The 21,005-nt window shown below is 41.7% G+C and overlaps 1 protein-coding gene, 1 long non-coding RNA gene, 1 other non-coding gene and 1 pseudogene across 5 annotated transcripts; 3 read left to right on the forward strand and 1 right to left on the reverse strand.

The window, feature by feature from the left end:
- Positions 1-1,668: 1,668 nt before the first annotated feature.
- LOC4339180 (uncharacterized) lies at positions 1,669-9,814 on the reverse strand. 2 transcript variants are annotated; one of them, XR_001546186.3, is made up of 3 exons: positions 9,622-9,814; positions 2,802-2,930; positions 1,669-2,078 (listed from the first exon to the last, which is right to left on the reverse strand). It is a non-coding gene; the product is annotated as an uncharacterized lncRNA (long non-coding RNA). The 2 variants fall into 2 exon arrangements; XR_010741436.1 differs by lacking the exon at positions 9,622-9,814 and adding an exon at positions 3,526-3,718.
- On the forward strand, positions 4,223-7,846 carry LOC4339181 (putative disease resistance protein RGA3). Its single transcript, XM_015784720.2, has one exon. It carries the CDS (start codon positions 4,371-4,373, stop codon positions 6,255-6,257), a length of 1,887 nt encoding a protein of 628 aa, XP_015640206.1. The 5' UTR covers positions 4,223-4,370; the 3' UTR covers positions 6,258-7,846.
- Positions 6,191-8,164, forward strand: LOC136356556 (putative disease resistance protein RGA4; annotated as a pseudogene). Its single transcript, XR_010741435.1, has one exon. The product of XR_010741435.1 is annotated as a putative disease resistance protein RGA4 (transcript).
- A 3,545-nt stretch (positions 9,815-13,359) lies between the features above and the next one.
- TRNAG-GCC (transfer RNA glycine (anticodon GCC)) lies at positions 13,360-13,430 on the forward strand. The gene has a single exon. It is a non-coding gene; the product is annotated as a tRNA-Gly (tRNA).
- Positions 13,431-21,005: the final 7,575 nt, after the last annotated feature.

Raw genomic sequence — 21,005 nt, forward strand, 5'->3', positions numbered from 1 at the left:
AGGCAGGACACGAGCAGCATGGACAAGGGCGGCGAAGGCCATCCGACAGGCAGCCGGTGGGGAGAAGGGCAGCCGACTGCAATGGTGGATGGATGGATTTGTGGTGGGAGGAGCGGGCGAGCTCACCGGCCTCTTCGCCCTCCTCATTGGACCCGTCTCCTCCCTCTCCGTTGCTCGTCACTGGCCTTCCCGCCCCCCTCGTTGCCCCCCTGGACGACGGCTTTCCTTTGTGCCTGCGGCCTCCCCTTCTCCTGTGCCACCCGTCGTTGTGTTGCCGGCCGCCGATGCCCTTCTCCTCTCCCACCTCGACCTGCCGACCTCCTTCCCACTTGCCGGCGAGCCTGCCTAGAGAAGAGTGAGAGAGAGAGAGAGAGAGGAGGATGAAGGGGAGAAGAAGGGAAAGAGAGGGTGATGACATGGTCACCCTGACATGTGGAATCCACGCTGACTCAGTTGCCACATGAGACAAAATCAGGATCAAAACTGTCTAAGGACCTGAGTGATCTGATTTTATTAGTTGAGGGATGACATATATTTGGTTTTACGGTTGGGGATGATTTTGTAATCTGATGACAAGATGAGAGACCTCATATGTACTTTTTCCTTTATTTTTATTTTTTATTTTTGGATATGAGGGCCATCAAGTATATGTATGCACGTAGGAGTACAGTATGTCAGTATACCGTAGTGGTACAGGACTTGCTCTGTAATTAGTACTGTATCGGCTGTATAATTTTGGCAAATGTAATTTTAAAAAACGGGCTTCCGCACGTTGCTTCAACTCCCACGGAGGCACCCAACGTACATAAAAATGTAGATAAATGTTAATATTCTACAATCCTGTATTATACAGAAAAAAATGTATAACGTTGTACAATCCTGTAAATACCAAAAAAAAATCAATGTTTTTTTCACCCTTGCACTCCACTTGATTTTTTTTTCACCCTTGCTTTCTCACCATGCATAAAATTCGTACCAAACGTACATATTTACATACTTCTTTAAAAAAAATAAAGGTAAGTAATAGAATCGAGAACCTAAACATTCCGGTGTCAATCTCAAATTCTGAACTCTGTAAAGCAACGGTGAATAGAAATCTGACTAGGCCGCGTAGTCAACCAAAAAAAAAATCATATTCAGACATAGGCCCTGTTTAGATTTCCACCTCAAAATTTTTCACCTGTCACATCAAAACCTTTGAACACATATATGAAGTATTAAATATAGGCTAAAAAACAACTAATTGCCCAGATTGCGACTAATTTGCGAGACGAATCTTTTAAGTCTAATTGCTCCATGATTTAACAATGTGGTGCTACTATAAACATTTGCTAATGATGGATTAATTAGACTTAATAAATTCATCTCGCGGTTTACTGACGGATTCTGTAATTAGTTTTTTTTTATTAGTGCCCGAACACCCCATGTGACACCCTATATAATATCCGATATGACATGCCAAAACTTTACATCTCTGGATCTAAGCACCCCCATAGTAACTGAACCGAGACTTTGCGCGCACCTGAAAATATTTAATCAGTAATAATATTAAGTGAAAACAGTCTTTCTAGTGGTTCTTTTCAATATTTTCCATCAAATACCAGTAGCTACTAGTAATTTACCCGTGCTAACGCTACCGCGGTAATACATGTAGAAACACAATGCATGTCATGGAAACATTTCTACTACTCCACTATTCATTTAACTGAACTGGTGAGTTGGGTCAGGTAGACTACTTGAGTATGCATAATGTGGTTTCTGAACATTTGTAGGAAAAAAAGAAGAAGCTTGGAGTACAACTGGGGCCACCGCTTCCTCAAAAGGACTTCTGAACAATTTTGAAAATGTGCACTTCAAGTCTTGAAAATACATACTATTATACAAACCAATAGCCATATAATGACAAGGAAGAACTTGTCGGTGAATCCGCTCAATACGACCACCTTCTAACTTCCCAATGTTTACTGGACTAAGCACAAAATCGCATGATTTTAGCCTTTTGAGCAGCAGAGGCGCGCGGTGCGACAGATGCCTCTTTCCTCCTTTGCCTATAGTTAGGGCTCTTCTGTATGTACCACCTAAAGGGCAACAAAACAACTCCACACAAATATTAGCACATGATTTGCATTAAATACATGAAAAAAAATCAATGAAGCATCACCCAAGCTAAAAATGGAATCTGACACATTGTTAAATTGTCAGAATATCTATAGTAATTTGGGAATTAAACACACATAATCATATTGACATGCCATCACCAAAGCATATGGTTTACGAGCAATCAGCTTATGATCACAAACATGTTTCTTTTCTGTTCCTTTAGTAAATACACTTTATTTAAAACCCTTCCTTTGTACCCTCAGAGGAGCAGCTGCCCATTCTTTTGACCACAAACTGAAATATTTGTTGAGTCATCTCATAAATCCAGGCAGCAAATGTGATTCCTTCTAGCAGGTCCTTTTTATGCTTTTTATGAACCAGACAAAATATACGATTGTGTGCACCATCTTAAAGGATAATGATAGAATACATGGGCATGTGCAGCAGGAGCACCAGGGGAACTCAAAAATATTAGCAATGCAGTGTTCATTTGACTATAACATCAGCAGCACCAGTGATAAACTCACACATGTAAAACCTATAAAATTTGGTCACCAATTCAGAATTGCATGGTAAACAGGAATCCCATTAAAAAAAATCTGAAAACTCGACAATCCAAATAGGAACACCATTATGAAAAATCTAAAAACTTCAGATCCCATATGTAGGAGTTAAGGGAATAGTGAAGAAACTGGTTGTACCTTCAATTCAGGGAATGAGATACAGGAAGGGACAGTAGCAGCTGTTTGCAGTGATACGGGAATGGATAATCACCAGCGATTCCTTAAGGAAGAAACAACGGCGAGGCAACGCCCTTGATAGAAGTTGTTCTGCATATGGATATATAATGACATCATATTTTTCTCAACGGAGAGTCAAGAAAAAAAGCATATTTGTTATATTTTAAATGAACAACAATTGACAGGAAATTTTTCAGTAACTAAGTTTGCAAATTTGTTTTGATCCCATCACTACCTGCGTGACAACTCGTACTTATTTTTTTCCTACTCTGCTCAACCTTAGAAGCAAATCGCCCAAGCTTATGTTACACTACATTTTGATTTTTCAAACCAGTGGTGACAAAGAATGTCTTTTTGCTTCTTTAACAATTAAATGATCAACACACATAAGCAGTTTGTTTTAACTTCCATTTTTTTCACAAATTTGTTGCTCTGCAATCAATATAGTAATTCTGGGCAGGGTTCAAATTTGATACTATGGAGATGGACACTTCAAGCACTGAATTAGATTATCAACATTAGCATCAAATGGCACAAAAATATTGGGCCAACGAAATGATTGCAAAGTGAAAAAAGGGATAACAGAACTGAAATATTAGGAAACATATTAGGGATGGGGAGACAGAGAAGGGGGAGGGGTGGGGGAGGAGGGTTTCTTCGTGGAGGAGGGGATATGGGTTGGCACCGGTGGCGCTTGAGGCGGCATCACGTTGATGGAGGAGGCAGCAGCTTATGGGCGGAGCAGTTCGGCGAGGGAGGCGACGGAGTTCTGGCGGTGCAGAGGAGATCGTCTTGGAGGGCGACGGCGTCGACAGAGACGCTGACGGGAGAGATCGGCGCGGGCGGGTGGACGAGCTGACGACGGGAGGTTGAGGGGCGATTTTTTTTTTTTTTTAGAATTGCGAGATAGGGGGACGACGGGAGTTACGCGCTGTGGGGATTGGGGAAGGGGGCAGCGGAAATTACGGGGAGAGAGGGTGAGCGCGTGGATGAGTTTGGACCGTTTGATGAGGACGGAGCGATGAGGGGCGTTGGATTTGTCCAATGATGATGATGAGTAAAATGAGTTGGCGAATTATAAGGTAGATGGTTGACTATCACAGGAGGAAGAATGTGATAAACTTACACATCAGCTGTCTTACACTGAAGTTGTGGCCAAGTTGCAGCCTGCAGCAGTGTCTTTTCCTTCTAAAAGTCCAACATGCTCCTTTCACCGGCCTAACCAGGAAATTGCAGACTTGACTCGTCACTTGGGGTTCATCAAGCTTGACTCTTGACAACTTGTCTCGTACTTTCCTGTGCTAATTTAACTGCATAAACCATGTAGAGTTGAATCAGTTTTTGATAGTATCCACTGGTAGCAACACAAAGTCTTCGGGTCAATACTAGAGATATAACCAAGTTGAGTCCCCCAGCATCCTCACCTGCTGTTCCGATTCACATCCCGGCAGATTGTACACTAATTTTAGAGAAGAGGCATTGCTGCCCAGCTTTATACTGAAAGCATAACAGATTGTACACTAATAGACTATGCCAATCGGAGAAGCTGTGCTGTCCGCGTTCATGCAGGCGCTTTTCGAGAAAGCGGTGGCCGCTGCTTCCAGCGAGCTGAAATTCCCTCAAAACATAGCTGTGGAGCTGCAGAATCTATCAAGCAGTCTGTCGACAATTCTGGCTCACGTTGAAGATGCAGAGGAGCGGCAGCTGAAAGATCAGGCGGCAAGAAGCTGGCTTTCCAGGCTGAAGGACGTCGCCTATGAGATGGATGACCTGCTTGATGAGCATGCTGCTGAAGTCCTCCGATCCAAACTTGCAGGCCCATCCAACTATCACCATCTGAAGGTTAGAATCTGCTTCTGCTGCATTTGGTTGAAAAATGGGTTATTTAACAGAGATTTAGTAAAACAAATAATGCGGATTGAGGGGAAGATCGATAGGCTTATTAAAGACAGACATATTGTCGATCCGATCATGAGGTTTAACAGGGAAGAGATAAGAGAGAGGCCCAAGACCAGTTCGTTAATTGACGACTCGAGTGTGTATGGTAGAGAAGAAGATAAAGAGGTCATTGTAAACATGTTACTCACCACGAATAACTCAAACCATGTCAACCTTTCTATTCTTCCCATAGTGGGTATGGGAGGAGTAGGGAAGACAACTTTAACACAGCTCGTCTACAATGATGTGAGAGTAAAGAAGCATTTCCAGTTAAGAATGTGGCTGTGTGTTTCTGAAAACTTTGATGAGGCCAAACTTACCAAGGAAACGATAGAATCAGTTGCGAGCGGATTATCATCCGCCACAACAAACATGAACTTGCTTCAAGAAGACCTCTCAAACAAGCTGAAAGGCAAAAGGTTTCTTCTAGTATTGGATGATGTATGGAATGAGGATCCTGATAGATGGGATAGATACCGATGTGCTCTAGTTGCTGGTGCAAAAGGAAGTAAAATTATGGTGACTACTCGAAATGAAAATGTTGGGAAATTAGTGGGCGGGTTGACTCCTTACTATCTAAAACAGTTATCATACAATGATTGCTGGCATTTATTCAGAAGCTATGCATTTGCAGATGGTGACTCCAGTGCACACCCAAATTTGGAAATGATCGGCAAGGAAATTGTCCATAAGTTGAAAGGCCTACCATTAGCTGCAAGAGCTTTAGGTAGCTTATTATGTGCTAAGGACAACGAGGATGACTGGAAAAATATCCTAGAAAGTGAAATATGGGAATTGCCATCAGACAAGAATAATATCTTACCAGCTCTGAGACTGAGTTACAATCATCTTCCACCCATATTGAAGCGATGCTTTGCATTCTGCTCGGTCTTTCACAAAGACTATGTGTTTGAGAAAGACATATTGGTCCAGATCTGGATGGCAGTTGGGTACATCCAGCCTCAAGGGCGGAGAAGGATGGAAGAGATTGGGAATAACTATTTTGATGAATTACTGAGCAGATCCTTCTTCCAAAAACACAAGGATGGATACGTGATGCATGATGCCATGCATGACCTAGCGCAGTCTGTCTCCATTGACGAATGCATGAGACTGGATAATCTTCCAAACAATAGCACCACAGAAAGAAATGCCAGGCACCTATCATTCTCTTGTGACAATAAAAGTCAAACTACATTTGAAGCTTTTCGTGGATTTAATAGAGCACGGAGCCTTCTACTGCTGAATGGATATAAATCAAAGACAAGCTCTATCCCCAGTGATCTGTTCCTCAATTTAAGGTACCTCCATGTCCTTGATTTGAACCGACAAGAAATTACAGAATTGCCAGAATCTGTTGGAAAATTAAAGATGCTCCGATACTTGAACCTATCAGGCACTGTTGTAAGAAAGCTGCCTTCATCAATTGGTAAGCTCTATTGCTTGCAAACACTTAAGTTACGAAACTGCCTCGCATAATCTTGTAAATCTCCTATCCCTCGAAGCAAGAACTGAACTGATCACTGGCATAGCCAGAATAGGGAAATTGACTTGCCTTCAAAAGTTGGAGGAATTTGTTGTCCATAAGGACAAAGGATACAAGGTTAGTGAATTGAAGGCTATGAATAAGATCGGAGGACATATCTGCATTAAAAATCTAGAGAGCGTGTCTAGTGCGGAAGAAGCAGATGAAGCATTGCTAAGTGAGAAGGCACACATCAGCATTCTAGACCTTATATGGTCCAGTAGCAGGGATTTTACTTCAGAAGAAGCAAACCAGGACATAGAAACACTCACATCCCTCGAACCACATGATGAACTCAAGGAGCTGACAGTCAAGGCATTTGCAGGATTCGAATTTCCACATTGGATAGGCTCTCACATTTGCAAACTATCCATCTGTCTGACTGTACAAATTGTTCAATTCTGCCAGCACTTGGACAGCTGCCTCTACTCAAGGTTATAATCATTGGGGGTTTTCCTACCATTATTAAAATTGGAGATGAGTTTTCAGGTAGTAGTGAAGTTAAGGGGTTTCCGTCACTGAAAGAACTTGTATTTGAAGACACGCCTAATCTCGAAAGGTGGACTTCCACACAAGATGGTGAGTTTCTTCCATTCCTTAGAGAACTTCAAGTGCTTGACTGTCCCAAAGTAACAGAATTGCCACTTCTCCCATCAACACTAGTGGAACTGAAAATTTCTGAGGCAGGCTTTTCTGTACTTCCTGAAGTTCATGCTCCAAGATTTCTACCATCATTGACACGCCTACAGATTCACAAATGCCCCAATCTCACATCCTTGCAGCAAGGATTGCTTAGTCAGCAATTATCAGCCCTCCAGCAACTAACCATCACTAACTGTCCAGAACTAATTCACCCCCCAACTGAAGGATTACGAACTTTAACTGCTCTTCAGAGTCTTCACATTTATGATTGTCCAAGGCTGGCAACAGCAGAACATCGTGGCTTACTACCTCGCATGATTGAAGATCTACGCATCACCTCATGCTCCAACATAATCAATCCTCTTCTTGATGAACTTAATGAGCTCTTTGCTCTCAAGAATCTTGTCATTGCGGATTGCGTTAGCCTTAATACTTTTCCAGAAAAGTTACCGGCTACCCTCAAAAAATTGGAGATCTTCAATTGCAGTAATCTGGCCTCCTTGCCTGCTTGTTTACAAGAAGCCTCTTGTCTAAAAACTATGACTATCTTAAATTGTGTTAGCATAAAATGCTTGCCAGCACATGGACTTCCACTGTCCTTAGAAGAATTATACATCAAAGAGTGCCCATTTCTGGCAGAGAGGTGTCAAGAAAACAGTGGAGAAGATTGGCCTAAAATATCTCATATAGCCATCATAGAGATTGACGATGATAGTGCCATGCCAGATAGGAGCATAAGGAGAAGATTATGCTAAAAGCTTCTTAGCAACTCAACAAAAAGGGTATGAATTAATTGCCTTCTCTAGTTTCTTTTGTCTAAATATAATAGATAAGGCTGGCTGTGAACATCATACTCAAACCTATTCTCTGCAGGTGCAATTGGTATATATTCAGTTTATTATCTCCAGTGCAAAGTTCTATTTTAACATAATTACTAACATTTATCAGATACAGAAGTAATACACTCGAAATGTAAAAACTATGGTAAACAACTGTAGCGATAGAGTACAGTTAAGATTGAGTGATTTCCACCAAACAGAAAACAACAGAAAAGAATAAAAGAAATAACGGGACAAAGAATTTCAGTACTAACAATGTAACTAAAAGGAACCAGGAAGGAGAGCATGTATATCTCTTTTATGATAGAAGAATTTTGGAGCATGACATATGTAAACAGTTTTTTGTCCACAAGAAATGAAATTCAGATTGTCATGGTCAACACTTATATCTTCATATTACAAACTAAAAATTTGAAGCAGTTTCATCGGTTCTGATAGGAAGAAGTTTGACGAGCATGCAAAAATGAATGCATAATAACAGTTCATTTGGTCAGTTGTGTTATGCAGAACAGTTAATATCATTGCCTTTTAGGTGGAAACATCTACACCCCCCGTCCCCCCCAAAAGAAAACCCTCTTCTGGGCCTATGTCCATATTCAAACCCATGGAGTGGGTGTTTTTTGGGACAGAGGGAGTATAAATTAAAAATGCTATATTACAATCACCATTTGATGAGAAAACTATAGTCAAATGGTATGCGTTACTCATCTGTTCGCCTTTATGTTGGACCATTTTGGTTTGGTGCCAATTCTTGCCCTACCAATTCTTTGGTAGTTTTGAATAGTGCATGTTAGCATTTTGGATTGGAGCCAAATTTTGCCAAATCAATAGAGTGGAGCCAAATCTATACTATAAAAAAAATTTTGCCGGGTCGGCCAAAGGTTGGCCGACCAATTTCATTAAGATTGGGGAGAAAAACAAAGGAATGTTACAGCGACATTACAATGTCGCGCTAGTCCGGGAGAGATCCCAGACACAGCGTGAACAAACGAAGGAGAAAGAGACAATACAACAACGATTACTCGCTGAATTGGGAGAAGATCCCAGCTACCCTCCACACCACGATTTCTTCTTTTATATTCTCGGCTACTTACTATAAAAAATTTGGTAGTGCCAAAATATGCCCAAGGTTTGGTACTACCAATATTTTGGTAGGGTTTCAAACCAAACAAGCCCGTTATTTTCAGAACTGCCATCTAGATTCCTCATGCATGGCAATGTCAGCGTTTCAAGAGAATCTCATATTCTACCTGCATCAGGATGTGCTATGTTAATGTGACAGAGAAGGACGACCAGACAATCAATCAATACTTCAAAGAATCAAGTCAAGTTTGAATTGATTCTTTCTCTTTAGATGGTCTGGGACACTGAGTCTTTTGTTACAGATTTCCCAAAATTGAACTGAAGAAATCAATGAAGACTGAATTCTTGCTTCTATTTATGTCTATCAAGCCATATTCGAAGGTCCAAAATTGACCAGTTACCACTCCAGAAGAATGTATAATAATCTTCTTATCAAAGTTTGGTTATCACCTAATATAGTTCAACTAGGCATATGCTTATCCATTCAAAAGGGAAAGAAAACTAAGCATGGTCCAATGTTCACCTTTACGTTTCCTTTTCCTGACCAACTGTATTACACAGCCTATCCCATAATATTTCTCTAGGTCTGTTATGATTGGGGCATTTCAAAATTAAGTAATTTTCCAAAATAAAACTATGAACATCAGTACAACGATACCATATATGTATAGCACAATATACGGTGATCAAATCTCAGAGGCGCTTTCTCTGACCTAATTAGAAAAACCCGACTAGTAAAAATCCACGAACTTACAGCCAAAAAAAACGAAGGACGCGTTGTAGATTCGCTCCACACACACACTCGCTATATCTCTCCTCCCCCTTCCACGTCTCCGGTTCGCGGAGATACGAACCGGCGGTAGCCCCGCGCCGCGGCGGCGGCGCCGCCGCCGCCGAAGCCGCCGCAAGCCGAGAATTTCCCCCGGAGAAGTAGAATGATGAGGCCCAAATTTAGATTGATACTGTAGATTCGATCTCTATCGGGCCTGGATGCACGGCCCACCAAATCTACCATATGGGCTGGGTATGGGCCTTGAACGAATGCTGCCCGGAACAAATTTTATTTGTTCATTTCAGTGTAAAAATACTTATGGCCCCAGCACAGCCTGACAATTCGAATTTCCGTGTTGGGTTTGGAATTTGGAGAGGGACTTGATTTTTTTTCTGCGAAAACAACATGGACTACTTGAATTACCTTTCATTCTTTGCAATAGACTGTTGTTATTTGCACATATGTTTACTGACCTCATATACTTGATCAGTTTGAACAATGGCATCTTTCTATTTCCATAGCCTCTGATTCTAGTGACAATCAAAGGGCAAACTAGGTCAAAAGGTATCTGATGGCTACACCTTCAATGCATTGGTTCATGATTCATTCACCTGTTACAAATATACTCATTTTGACACACACTACGCCGTCTTGCCCAAAATGGTGAAGCTGCAAGAAAAAGCCGTTTAAAAAAGAAGGTTATGTTCATGAACCTAACCTGTTGCGTGGAGATCCCTTTAACCTTTCCATTTGCTCATATGCTATTCCAAACATGTTCACAAGAATTGCACTGGAACTCAAAAATTATTTATCCTTTTGTCACTCAGGCATTTCCAACAGCTTGAGAATAGCAGGCTGAAAATTACTCAATTGGAGAAGGAACTTCAGCCAAATTGTTCAAAATCAGCCGTTTGGTCAACACAAGAGTGAAGTGTCAGGGTCAGGGAGCTGACGGTAAAGCATTTTCAGGATTCTACTTTCCCAAGTGATTAAGCACACTTTCTCACTTGCAAAATATTCACCTGTCTGACTGTACAAGTTGTTCGATTCTACCAGCACTAGCCACTAAAGTTTTTCGAAGATTGGGGGCTTTTCCTGCCATTACAAAATCAACCAAGAGTTTTCAGACAGCGATGATGTTAAGGGGTGTCCGTCACTGCAGGAACTTATGATAATCTCAAAAGATGGGTCTTCTGTTCAAGATGGCCAGTTGCTTCCATCCATCACAATCCAATTACACCATTGTGTTCGTTGCAATTAAATCTTCACAACAAGATCTTACATGATTATATTACGATAAAAATATTTATATTTGTAAATTACTTTTATTATATACTAAGTTACTTTTATAATATATATAAGTTACTTTTAGATTTGACTAAATTACTTCTATACATTCATAATGCTCTAAGTTGGTTATTTTTATTATTGTTCTTAGTTAATTCTATATTTTGTGGACTTTATAAATCTTCTCTACACTTTACTTGCGAATTCACTCTACATAGTTTCTTATTTCAGCTCACTCACAATATAATTATTTCTACTACAGAGAGTTACTCCTCCGTTTCATAATGTAAGTCATTTTAGTATTGCCCACATTTATATAGATATTAATGAATCTAGATATAGTTCTAAATTAAAGTTACTTTCTTTTTTTATAAGTTACTTCTATAATATATGTAAATTACTTTTAAGCTTTACTGAATTTACTTTTATATATATAAGAAGTAACTTAGTGAAATCTAGAAGTAATTTAGACATATCATAAAAGTAATTTGTGATTTTTCATCAAAATATAATCATGTGAGATCTTGTTGTAAAGATTTAATTGTTACGAACACAACGGTGTAATTGGATTATAAATCGGATGAGTAATTTAAGAGAAACTTCTCTAAGAAGAAAAAAATATATAGATATTGAGTGTACTAGTAGCTTTTTTTTGGATAGAATGGTGTCTCTCTTTAGCACTATCCAGCTAGTACTCTCGGTGTAGTTACGTCCTTTAAAAACATGCTACTCTCTCAACCCAAAATATAACTCTACCTTTAAACTTTTGTACAAAGTTCAAATTTCAGTGAAAGGCAAATTAATTAATTGATGCATGTAAGAACAAATTTATGAGGTTACAAAACTACTTTTTAGAAGCCCATAGTAGTTCACAATACATATTCATACCGGGAATCCTAATGCACGCATGCGCGATGGCGGAGGCGGAGCAAGTAGCACAGACGAGCGCAGCCTACGTCACCCTCACCAAGCCGCTAATCTCTAGCACTTAGCGCTAATCCCTTTTTTATGGGTAAACTATTTTTTAAAAAAATAAATAATTGATATAAAATTTTTAAATATGAATTGAAAGTTGAACTGAAAGTTTTCAATTTTTATTTGAACACTTTCAAATTTTGAGCTAAAAATTTTTAAAACTGAATTTAAATTTTAAAATTTTAGTTGAAAGTTTCAAGATTTAAAATATATATTTCAGTTGAAAGTTTTCAAAAATAAGTTGGAAGTGAGTTGAAAGTTTTCAAATATGAGTTTAAAGCTTTAAATTTTGAACTGAAAGTTTTAAAAGTTGAATTCAAAGTTTTCAAATATAAGTTGAAAGTTTAAATAATTGGTAGAGTAAATTTTAAAGTGGAAGTTTTATATTAGAATTAAAAAGGGGAAAAACACAATAATAGTTTGTTTGAAAAAAGTGTTAACGTTAATAACACGGCCTAATTACGAAAAAAATAGAACTAATAACTTGATGTATGCGAAAGGAAAAAAAAGGCCCTAGCACTGCACTGCATGTGGAGTCCGAAAATAACATGAGTGGCGCCACCTGGCATCACTCTCTGGAACGCCATGTTAGCGTAAATCGGCGTGACGAGCTGTAACTAAATCAAAATTCACAAAACACTATAATCTTAATGGTTTCTGTCGTTATCGATACGTGACCAACAAAATGCCCGTGCAGTGCGGTGGATAATAGCGAGGTGGATGAAGTTTAACCTCAATGATTCATCGAAGCACCTAAGTATGATCATAAGTATCGGTGACATGCACAGTTATCTTAAAGATATATTTGTGTTTGGACAACTAGTCCACTCTAATTGTGCGGGGTGTGGATGATTATGCTAATGAATGGTCTCGATGATCGTAGCATTGGAGAAATGGATGGCCGAACGACGCACCTCTGCCTAGAAGGCGATGATGAAATTTTAGGAGACCATTAATTATTTTGAATTACATTTTTATGAAAATCTTATAATCTCTTTTCACAATTGATGATTGTTACAACAGTTCATTGATATAATCACAATGTAATGCTCTGTACCGACTAAACCAAAATAGTGCCAGCCGGACCTAACCATTCTCTTTTTATTTTCTAGAAAACCTTTACGAGTAAAAGTCATTAGCACATAATTAATTAAGTTTTAATTATTATAAACTTAAAATATACATTTATTTGGTATTTTAAATTAACTTTTATATAGAAAGTTTCACGCCAGTTTCCGCGTTTCTTAAAAAATACCGGTCGATTTATTTCCTAGTAAAACACATATCCGGTTTCCATGTTTTTTTAAAAAAAAATACCGGTCGGTCACTATCCTTCCTGCGTACAGTACAAAATAATCTTATTTTTTGAACGGAAAAATTCGTCAAGTGTTGTTGTTCCTTTGCCTAAACGGGCTTGCAGCTGATAATTATAGTTACATCGCATTACCACTCAAGAACGCACCAGTGGTCTAGTGGTAGAATAGTACCCTGCCACGGTACAGACCCGGGTTCGATTCCCGGCTGGTGCAATTTTTATTTTTTCCCTCATTGTTCTTTGTTTGCTGCAAGTTCTCAGCTCATGATGTTTTTCATTCCAATTTATAGGTGGCTTGTTTAAATTGCAAAGCATTGCAAGCCTGCTCATTTAGTAAGCTGATTATTAATCCTGAATCACGCCAAGTCGATAAATACGCAACAAGAGCAGAGCTTACATTGCTTCAGACTTTTAGCTCCATGTTATGTCGGATTCACGTTTAGTGTATATATTCCCTCCGTTTTAAAATGTTTGACACCGTTGACTTTTTAGCACGTGTTTGACCGTTCGTTGAATAAAATTTAAGTAATTATTTATTCTTTTCATATCATTTAATTTATTGTTAAATATACTTTCATGTACACATATAGTTTTACATATATCACAATTTTTTTTATTCTTTTCATATCATTTGATTTATTGTTAAATATACTTTCATGTACATATATAGTTTTACATATATCAAAAAAAAATTTGAATAAGACTTTTTAGCACGTGTTTGACCGTTCGTTGAATAAAATTTAAGTAATTATTTATTCTTTTCATATCATTTGATTTATTGTTAAATATACTTTCATGTACACATATAGTTTTACATATATCACAAATTTTTTTATTCTTTTCATATCATTTGATTTATTGTTAAATATACTTTCATGTACACATATAGTTTTACATATATCACAAATTTTTTTGAATAAGACGAACGGTCAAACACGTGCTAAAAAGTCAACGGTGTTAAACATTTTGAAACGGAGGGAGTATATCCTTCATGTATCCATTCCTATAATCCCATGGTACATAGCCTCTCCATCCATCGGGATGGTTGTGGCGGTGAACGGGGTTGGCGCGACGGATCTATCGGCAATGGGATGTCCCGTGCTAGGGAGGGTGATGGCGGCGATGGGGGGAGACACAGTGGCGTGGTAGCCTTACTGCCCGTCGGGTTCTCTTAGGTTGAGGGGCGTCGGTGCTACGGTGTTTATGTGTGCCGACAGTGGTTTAGATGGTAGTTATAGAAGTTTGGCTGTGACAAAAGGGGGCATGTGTAGGCACAATCGTGAAATCCTTACTACAACGACATATCGACACTACTTTTGAGCGTTGAGAACCCTATATTGACGTTGTTAAGGCGTTTCCCTCCATCCCTTGCGGGACTCTCTAAGTGAAAACCATATCCAAAATCCCTTGGATACATGGCATAGACGCTTTTTGGCGTTATGTCATCCTGAAGGCGTTTCCTAAGAGATCTTGTTATTGCCTCAATTTGACCAATGCTCTTGTGATGGGTCTCTGACTCTCTGTGCATGACAAGTGGATCTTTTTTTCTTTCTCCTTCATTCTCCCTCTACGACCATTTTGTTCTGGTGATGTCCGGGAGATCACAAGCGATTAGTTGTTTGGAGTTCAGCGTGGGTGGGGGGGGGTCGTCGTGGCTCCTCTGTAGGTCTAGCGATGATCTGTCACACTTAGCAACAATCAAATTGGTGTTAGTTCCTTCTTCAACATTGCATTGACGGTGTTTGGCACAGTTATTGGAGTGCTTGTTTCAAGGTTCATTTAATCTCTTTTACCTAAAAAAAGGGTTACTTTAATCTTCACGTTTCAAATTATCCAAACAATTCTTCAATATTCATCATTTGGCTCAATCTAGTCCTTGGAACTTAAAAAATGGCATGTGGACATGTCACGTCATCCTCACATGATCCCCATTATTGTCATTTTCTTGTTTTCTTTTCTTTAAAAAATCTTTATTTTTCACTATGGTATATATAATGGTATAATGGTCATTTAATTGTTGACCTTGCATGTGAGGATGGTATGACATGCACACTTGATTTTTTTATGGGGACAAGTACTATATTAAGCTAAAAGATAAATTTAATTAGAGATTTGTTTAAATAATTTAAGACTAAAATGATCTTGGAGTCAAACTTTAAGATAAGATTTTATCCCTCATTCTAAAATAAATTAACATATTATAGAAATAGATATATCTTAGTAGTATAAATTTAGATAGATATTTTATTTAAATTTATAATATTAAAATATGTCATATCATATACTAGATTAACTTATTTTAAGATGAAAGAAATACCTCCGAAGGCTAGTCTTATATTAATTTTTCTCCGTATAAGATAGACGATCCTAACTCATACAGTCGTACTACAACCGTATCATACTTTCTGCGTTTTAAAATATCGTTACCTAAATTTCAATTGGACACTTTCTAGAAGCCAAAAAATATTTGTATCCGTGTCACCCTCTAGAGGAGCAGCGGAAGGTTCGCAGCCCGTTCGTGTCGTGTGCACGCTGTTCGTATCCGTATCATATGAGCTCAAGATTTTATTTATTTTTTAAGGAACATTTTATTTATTTATTTAAGGTGCAGATACCAACCGTCGTTTGAGTTCTTCAAAACTCCTGTTGCATTCAGCAGACCAGATAAATTTTTCTTCCTTCTTCAAGAGCTGTGTCATTGGCTTAGCAATTTTAGAGAAGTTCTCAATGAATCGGCGGTAATAGCCCGCAAGTCCTAAGAAACTCCGAATCTGAGAGACTGTCCTCGGTGGGGTCCACTTGGTAACTGACTCCACATTTGCTGGATCCACAGCCACTCCTTGAGCACTTACGACATGACCAAGAAACTGAACTTTCTTAAGCCAGAAGTCACACTTGCTGAACTTGGCATATAGCTGGTGCTCCTTTAACTTTTCAAGTACCAGCCGAAGATGCTGCTCATGTTCTTCCTCGGACTTGGAGTAGATAAGTACGTCATCGGTGAAAACTACGACAAACTTGTCCAGAAATTCAATAAACACCTTGTTCATCAAATTCATGAAGAAGGCAGGTGCATGTCACGCCCTGAAGTTTCCCCCCTTTTGCTTGCTTTAAAAATTGGCTAAATAAATCGTCCGAAGAAATTATCTTAATTAACCTAGAGCTAATTCCCTAATTAATAAATGCAAATAATAATCGGAATCGGCATGTGGAATTTTTCTTGGATTCTACATGTCACAATATATTAACAGGATTTTTAGTGGAATTTTCAGAGCCTTGGAAATAATTTTAACCAATTAAAAATCACCAAAGTGCAATTTTTAAATCCCAGGAAAATCCTTTCTTTTCTTTTTCTTTTTCCTGTTTCCTCCTTTTTCCTCTTCTTGGGCCGTCGGCCCAGTCCACCCGTCGCCCGCGCTCGGCCTCCCCTTGTGGGCCGGCCCGTTCCCCTTTCCCCTCCCCGAAGTCCTCCCTCCCTCCCTCTCTCCTTCGGGCGCCGACAGGTGGGGCCCACCTGTCGGTCGTCTTCCTCCTCTAGCCGGTTGGAGCCGAGCCCCAACCGCCGGCGCCCCACCTCCCCACGCCGCCCGCCTTCTCCGTCCCTCTCCGCGCCCGCACCTCGCGCCCACGTCGCCGCCTCTTCCCCCGCATCTCCCGGCCCGCGCGCGCGCTCGAGAGGGCGGGATTCGATTTCGAATCCACCTCTCTCACTCTCCCTCCACTCCCCACGTCGCCGGCCAAATCGGCCACCTCCCCGGCCACGTCCGCCCCCTCCCGCACCTATAAATCGCTCCCCGCGTCTTCCTCTCTCGTTTTTCGCACTCGCCGCGCTCTCCCGTGCCTCCTATCGCGCTCGCGCCGCTTGTTGCTAGTGCCGCCGCTTGCCGCCGCCTTCGGCCGCGAGCCGCCGCCGCTAGAGTCGCCGCCGCGCCAAACCGCCGCCGCCGTTAGCTTCGCCGCCGCAAGAGCTTTCCCGGCCGCCGCCTCGCGTCGCCGGAATCCCACCGGAGCACCTCTCCCCTCGCGAGCCGGTGAGTTTTTCCCTCCCCTCCATCTCCGGCCGACAATTCAAGCCGCCGTGGTCGTCGTCTCCTCTCCTAACGCCTCTCCATCTTCTCCTAGGGTGTCGCCGCCGCCCGTCCGTGCCTCCGCGTCGCCGGTCATCGCCGCTCGTCTCTTCCCACGCCGGTCGCCGCCATCGCCTCGGTGAGGAATCCCCTTTCCTCCTTCCTTTCCTCTCCCCCCGTGAGCGCCGCCGCCCTCCGCGCGTGCGCCGTCGTCTTCGGCTGCCGCCGCCGCCTTCGCGCCGGCCGCCGCCGTCTCCCCGCGCCGCCGGTCACCGCCGGCGGTCGTGCGCCGTCGTCGCCTCGCCATGGCCGGCCGGCTTGAGCCGTGCCGAGCATGTCGCCGCCCACTCCCTCCCCCTTGAGCCACTGCCCGTGGGGCCCGCTTGCCAGCCGCCCCCTCTCCCCCCCTTAGTGCCGCTGATCAGTGGGGCCCGCCTGTCGGCGCCACCCCCTCCCCTCGCTGACGTCAGCCCTGGGCTTTATTGCGCAATAAATTGATTAAGGACTTTTCTTTATTAGTAAAAACACAGTTTATCTTCTAAAATTCATAAGTAATTCATCCGAGCTCCGTTTAAGTCCATTCAAGTCTCAGTAAATCAAGAAAAATGCAAAGAATCCATTAAAAATGGTTTTGTTCCCTGTTTCAGTAGTCTTATAGCCTGTTTTGCTTGTGTGCTTTGTTTGTCGCGTAGGTTTCGGCCGTTTTGTCGATCCACGGTTTCTCGAAGACGTTGCTGAGGTCTCGTCAGTGCGAGAGCAAGGCAAGTCATGAAATACGTTTGATCATATTGTACCCAATTTACAAATATCCCGCATTTCTATTAAATGTTGCATTCTTTTACAATGTAATGTGGGATGGGTCCTATTCCTCAGCCACATATTGTTTACCATATGCCGTTGATAACTTGGGTATCAAAATGACTAGATGTTGGTTTAGGAAATGCTTAGCCATGCTTAGTTCAACTAGCACACAAATGGGGATCACCTTATTACATAGACTTTGTCTATTGGCATAGCTTTAGATTGGTGCCACCGCAATGGTGTTAGTTAATTAAAATACACTGAATGGTGGGCTGTGGGTGCATGGTTTTGCTGGTCGCACCCATGGCAGTTAAGGACCGGTTCACGGGAAACCCTGGGAGACTTACCGTGCTTTCCACAAGCGGGAGTGGGTAACTGCTTGATCTGAAGTATAGCTCGACCCTTTCCTAGGCACCGGTGGCGAGGGTGGGCGTGATGGAGTTGGGTCGGCCGGGGTGTCCGGTTGTCCAGCTGCCGGATTCACCGCGGCGCAAGAGGGGACCGCCCACTGCCTTTTGAGGGGTGGGGGTGAAACCTTAGCGTGGTGTGGATGATTAGGGGAGGGTTATGTGGAGGGTCTTGTCACGATTTCCCCCTTTGCAGTATCATGGTGATACTTCGGGGCATGGCGACATGTGTGGAATCGTGTCTTGTGGGTACAGTTGTACACCTCTGGCCAGAGTAAAACTATTCGAATAGCCGTGCCCGCGGTTATGGGCGATCAACCAGATTCACCGTGATTAGTCTCATTCCTAGTTTAGCTTAATGAACTGGTGTAGTTCAGGTGGTTGGTTGGGCCTGTTGCAACGTGGGGTAGCGTTGGACAGTGTTTGGTTAATATTGATTAATTACTACAACTGTTTTACTGCCTTCAACTACTGTTTTTAAATGCTAGCTTTATGCAAAAGAACCTCTAGCCTCCTTTGGTTATATCCTGCATCATACCTCCTCTTCCGGTATGACTTGCTGAGTACAGTGGGTAGTACTCAGTCTTGCTCTCTTTTCCCCCACACCAGAGCTGAAGATCTTCCTAGTTGGAGCTGTTTTGTCAAAGTTGGTTTCGTCGCTGCCGTCAAGGATTGCCTGTGGAGTGGAGTCGCCCGCTGCTGAAGTCAAGCTTCCCGGTTTAGCTCGCTTTTATCTTTTCCGCTGCATTTGTAATCTTTTCTATTTTTGTAAGACGTGGATCTGTATGTCAACAATTGTCGTTTGTGTACCCTGGCTGGTCCTGGACAGGGATTTAATGCACATTCAGCTTAGAAATTCTGGTTCGAGAATTTCTGGGCGTGACAAGTTGGTATCAGAGCCGACCTTGACCGTAGGACAAGCCAACTGGAAACCCTAAGAGCCCTCTGAACCCCTTTTTCATCTGCATATGCCTTTTTGCACCTGGAATTGTTTTGGGAAAATTTGGAGTTTTGCCTCTTTGGTTTGCGGGAAAAATCTTGGTCGTTCATTCGGATCGGATTTTTTTTTTAAAAAAAAAATGAGCTCAGCCTAGGGCTTTAGAAAAATTTTAGTTGGAGTTTATTCGATAGTCAGTCGGGAATTTATTGGGGGTTATGCATTAGGTCGTGTCTATATTCGATGGGGGCAATGTTATGCGCATCATTTTCCATGCAACTAGTCTATGCATTAATTTATTGTTTAGTTGCATTAGTGTCTTTATTTGAGTTCATGAAAAATGTTCTATGCATAAAAATCATCCTGCTCGGTTATTGATTTGAGTCTTCTTTTGCTTTGTTTAATTTGGATTTGAGCATGAATTGGTTCCTATCCCTTGTCTACTTTAGATGTCAGTCCTATCCCTCGTTTGCAAGCGCCGCCTCGAGCTTCAGAGTCACCGCCCTTAGCTTTATCGCCTTCTTAGTCTGTTTGCTTGCTAGTTTTCGTGTTTAGGTTTGATGCTTGTGGGCTAGTCGGCGGTCGATATCATGTGTCAGTGGTATGACTGCCTCAATTAGGAGTTGCGTGCCTCTTTTTCAGTGTTTTAATCAAGATTAAGATAATTGCACTTAAATTCATAAGAAAGATTAGTTTCTGAGCCCCCTGTTTTTCTTCCTTTTCTCATATTTCTACCTATCCCCTTCAGATGGAGACAAGGAATGGTTCACGCGACTCGAACAACGCCAGTGGCAGCGAAAAGCCGATCAATGGAGCACGTGCCAACAGTGCATCTGACAACAGTCCGTCCCCACCGCCCGAGAACCCAACAATTGCTCAGGTGTTGGACAATCAGACTCAGATGATGACAATGATGATGCAACAGATGCAGCAACAGTACCATCAGGTGTTGCAACAGGTGCAGCAGCAAGCACAGCTGCAGCAGCAGAACCTGCAGTTTGGTTCTCCACCTCCTCAGTCCAAACTGCTAGAATTTCTTCGTGTCAAGCCGCCCACCTTCTCAAGCACCACCAACCCAATCGAGGCCCACGACTGGCTTCATGCCATTGAGAAGAAGCTGAATCTTTTGCAATGCAACGAGCAAGAGAAGGTTGCTTTTGCTACACACCAGCTGCAAGGTCCCGCTTCTATTTGGTGGGACAACTACATGGTGACCCGTCCAGCTGGGGCAGAGGTTACTTGGACAGAGTTTCGTCATAGTTTCAATAAAGCACAGGTTCCCGAGGGAATTGTGGCACAAAAGAAGAGAGAGTTCCGTTCCCTGCAACAAGGAACCAGAACAGTTATAGAGTATTTGCATGAGTTCAACCTCCTCGCGCGCTACGCCCCTGAGGACGTGCGTACCGATGCCGAGAGGCAGGAGAAGTTTTTGTCTGGTCTTGATGATGAATTGACTAACCAGTTGATCTCTAGAGATTATGAGGACTTTGAGAAGCTGGTGGATAAGGCTATCCGTCAGGAGGAGCACTGTAACAAAATAAACCGTAAGAGGAAGGCAGCTCAGTTCAGGACTCCCC

This window comes from Oryza sativa, chromosome 5 (genome assembly GCF_034140825.1).
Source record: "Oryza sativa Japonica Group chromosome 5, ASM3414082v1".
Taxonomy (NCBI): Eukaryota; Viridiplantae; Streptophyta; class Magnoliopsida; order Poales; family Poaceae; genus Oryza; species Oryza sativa.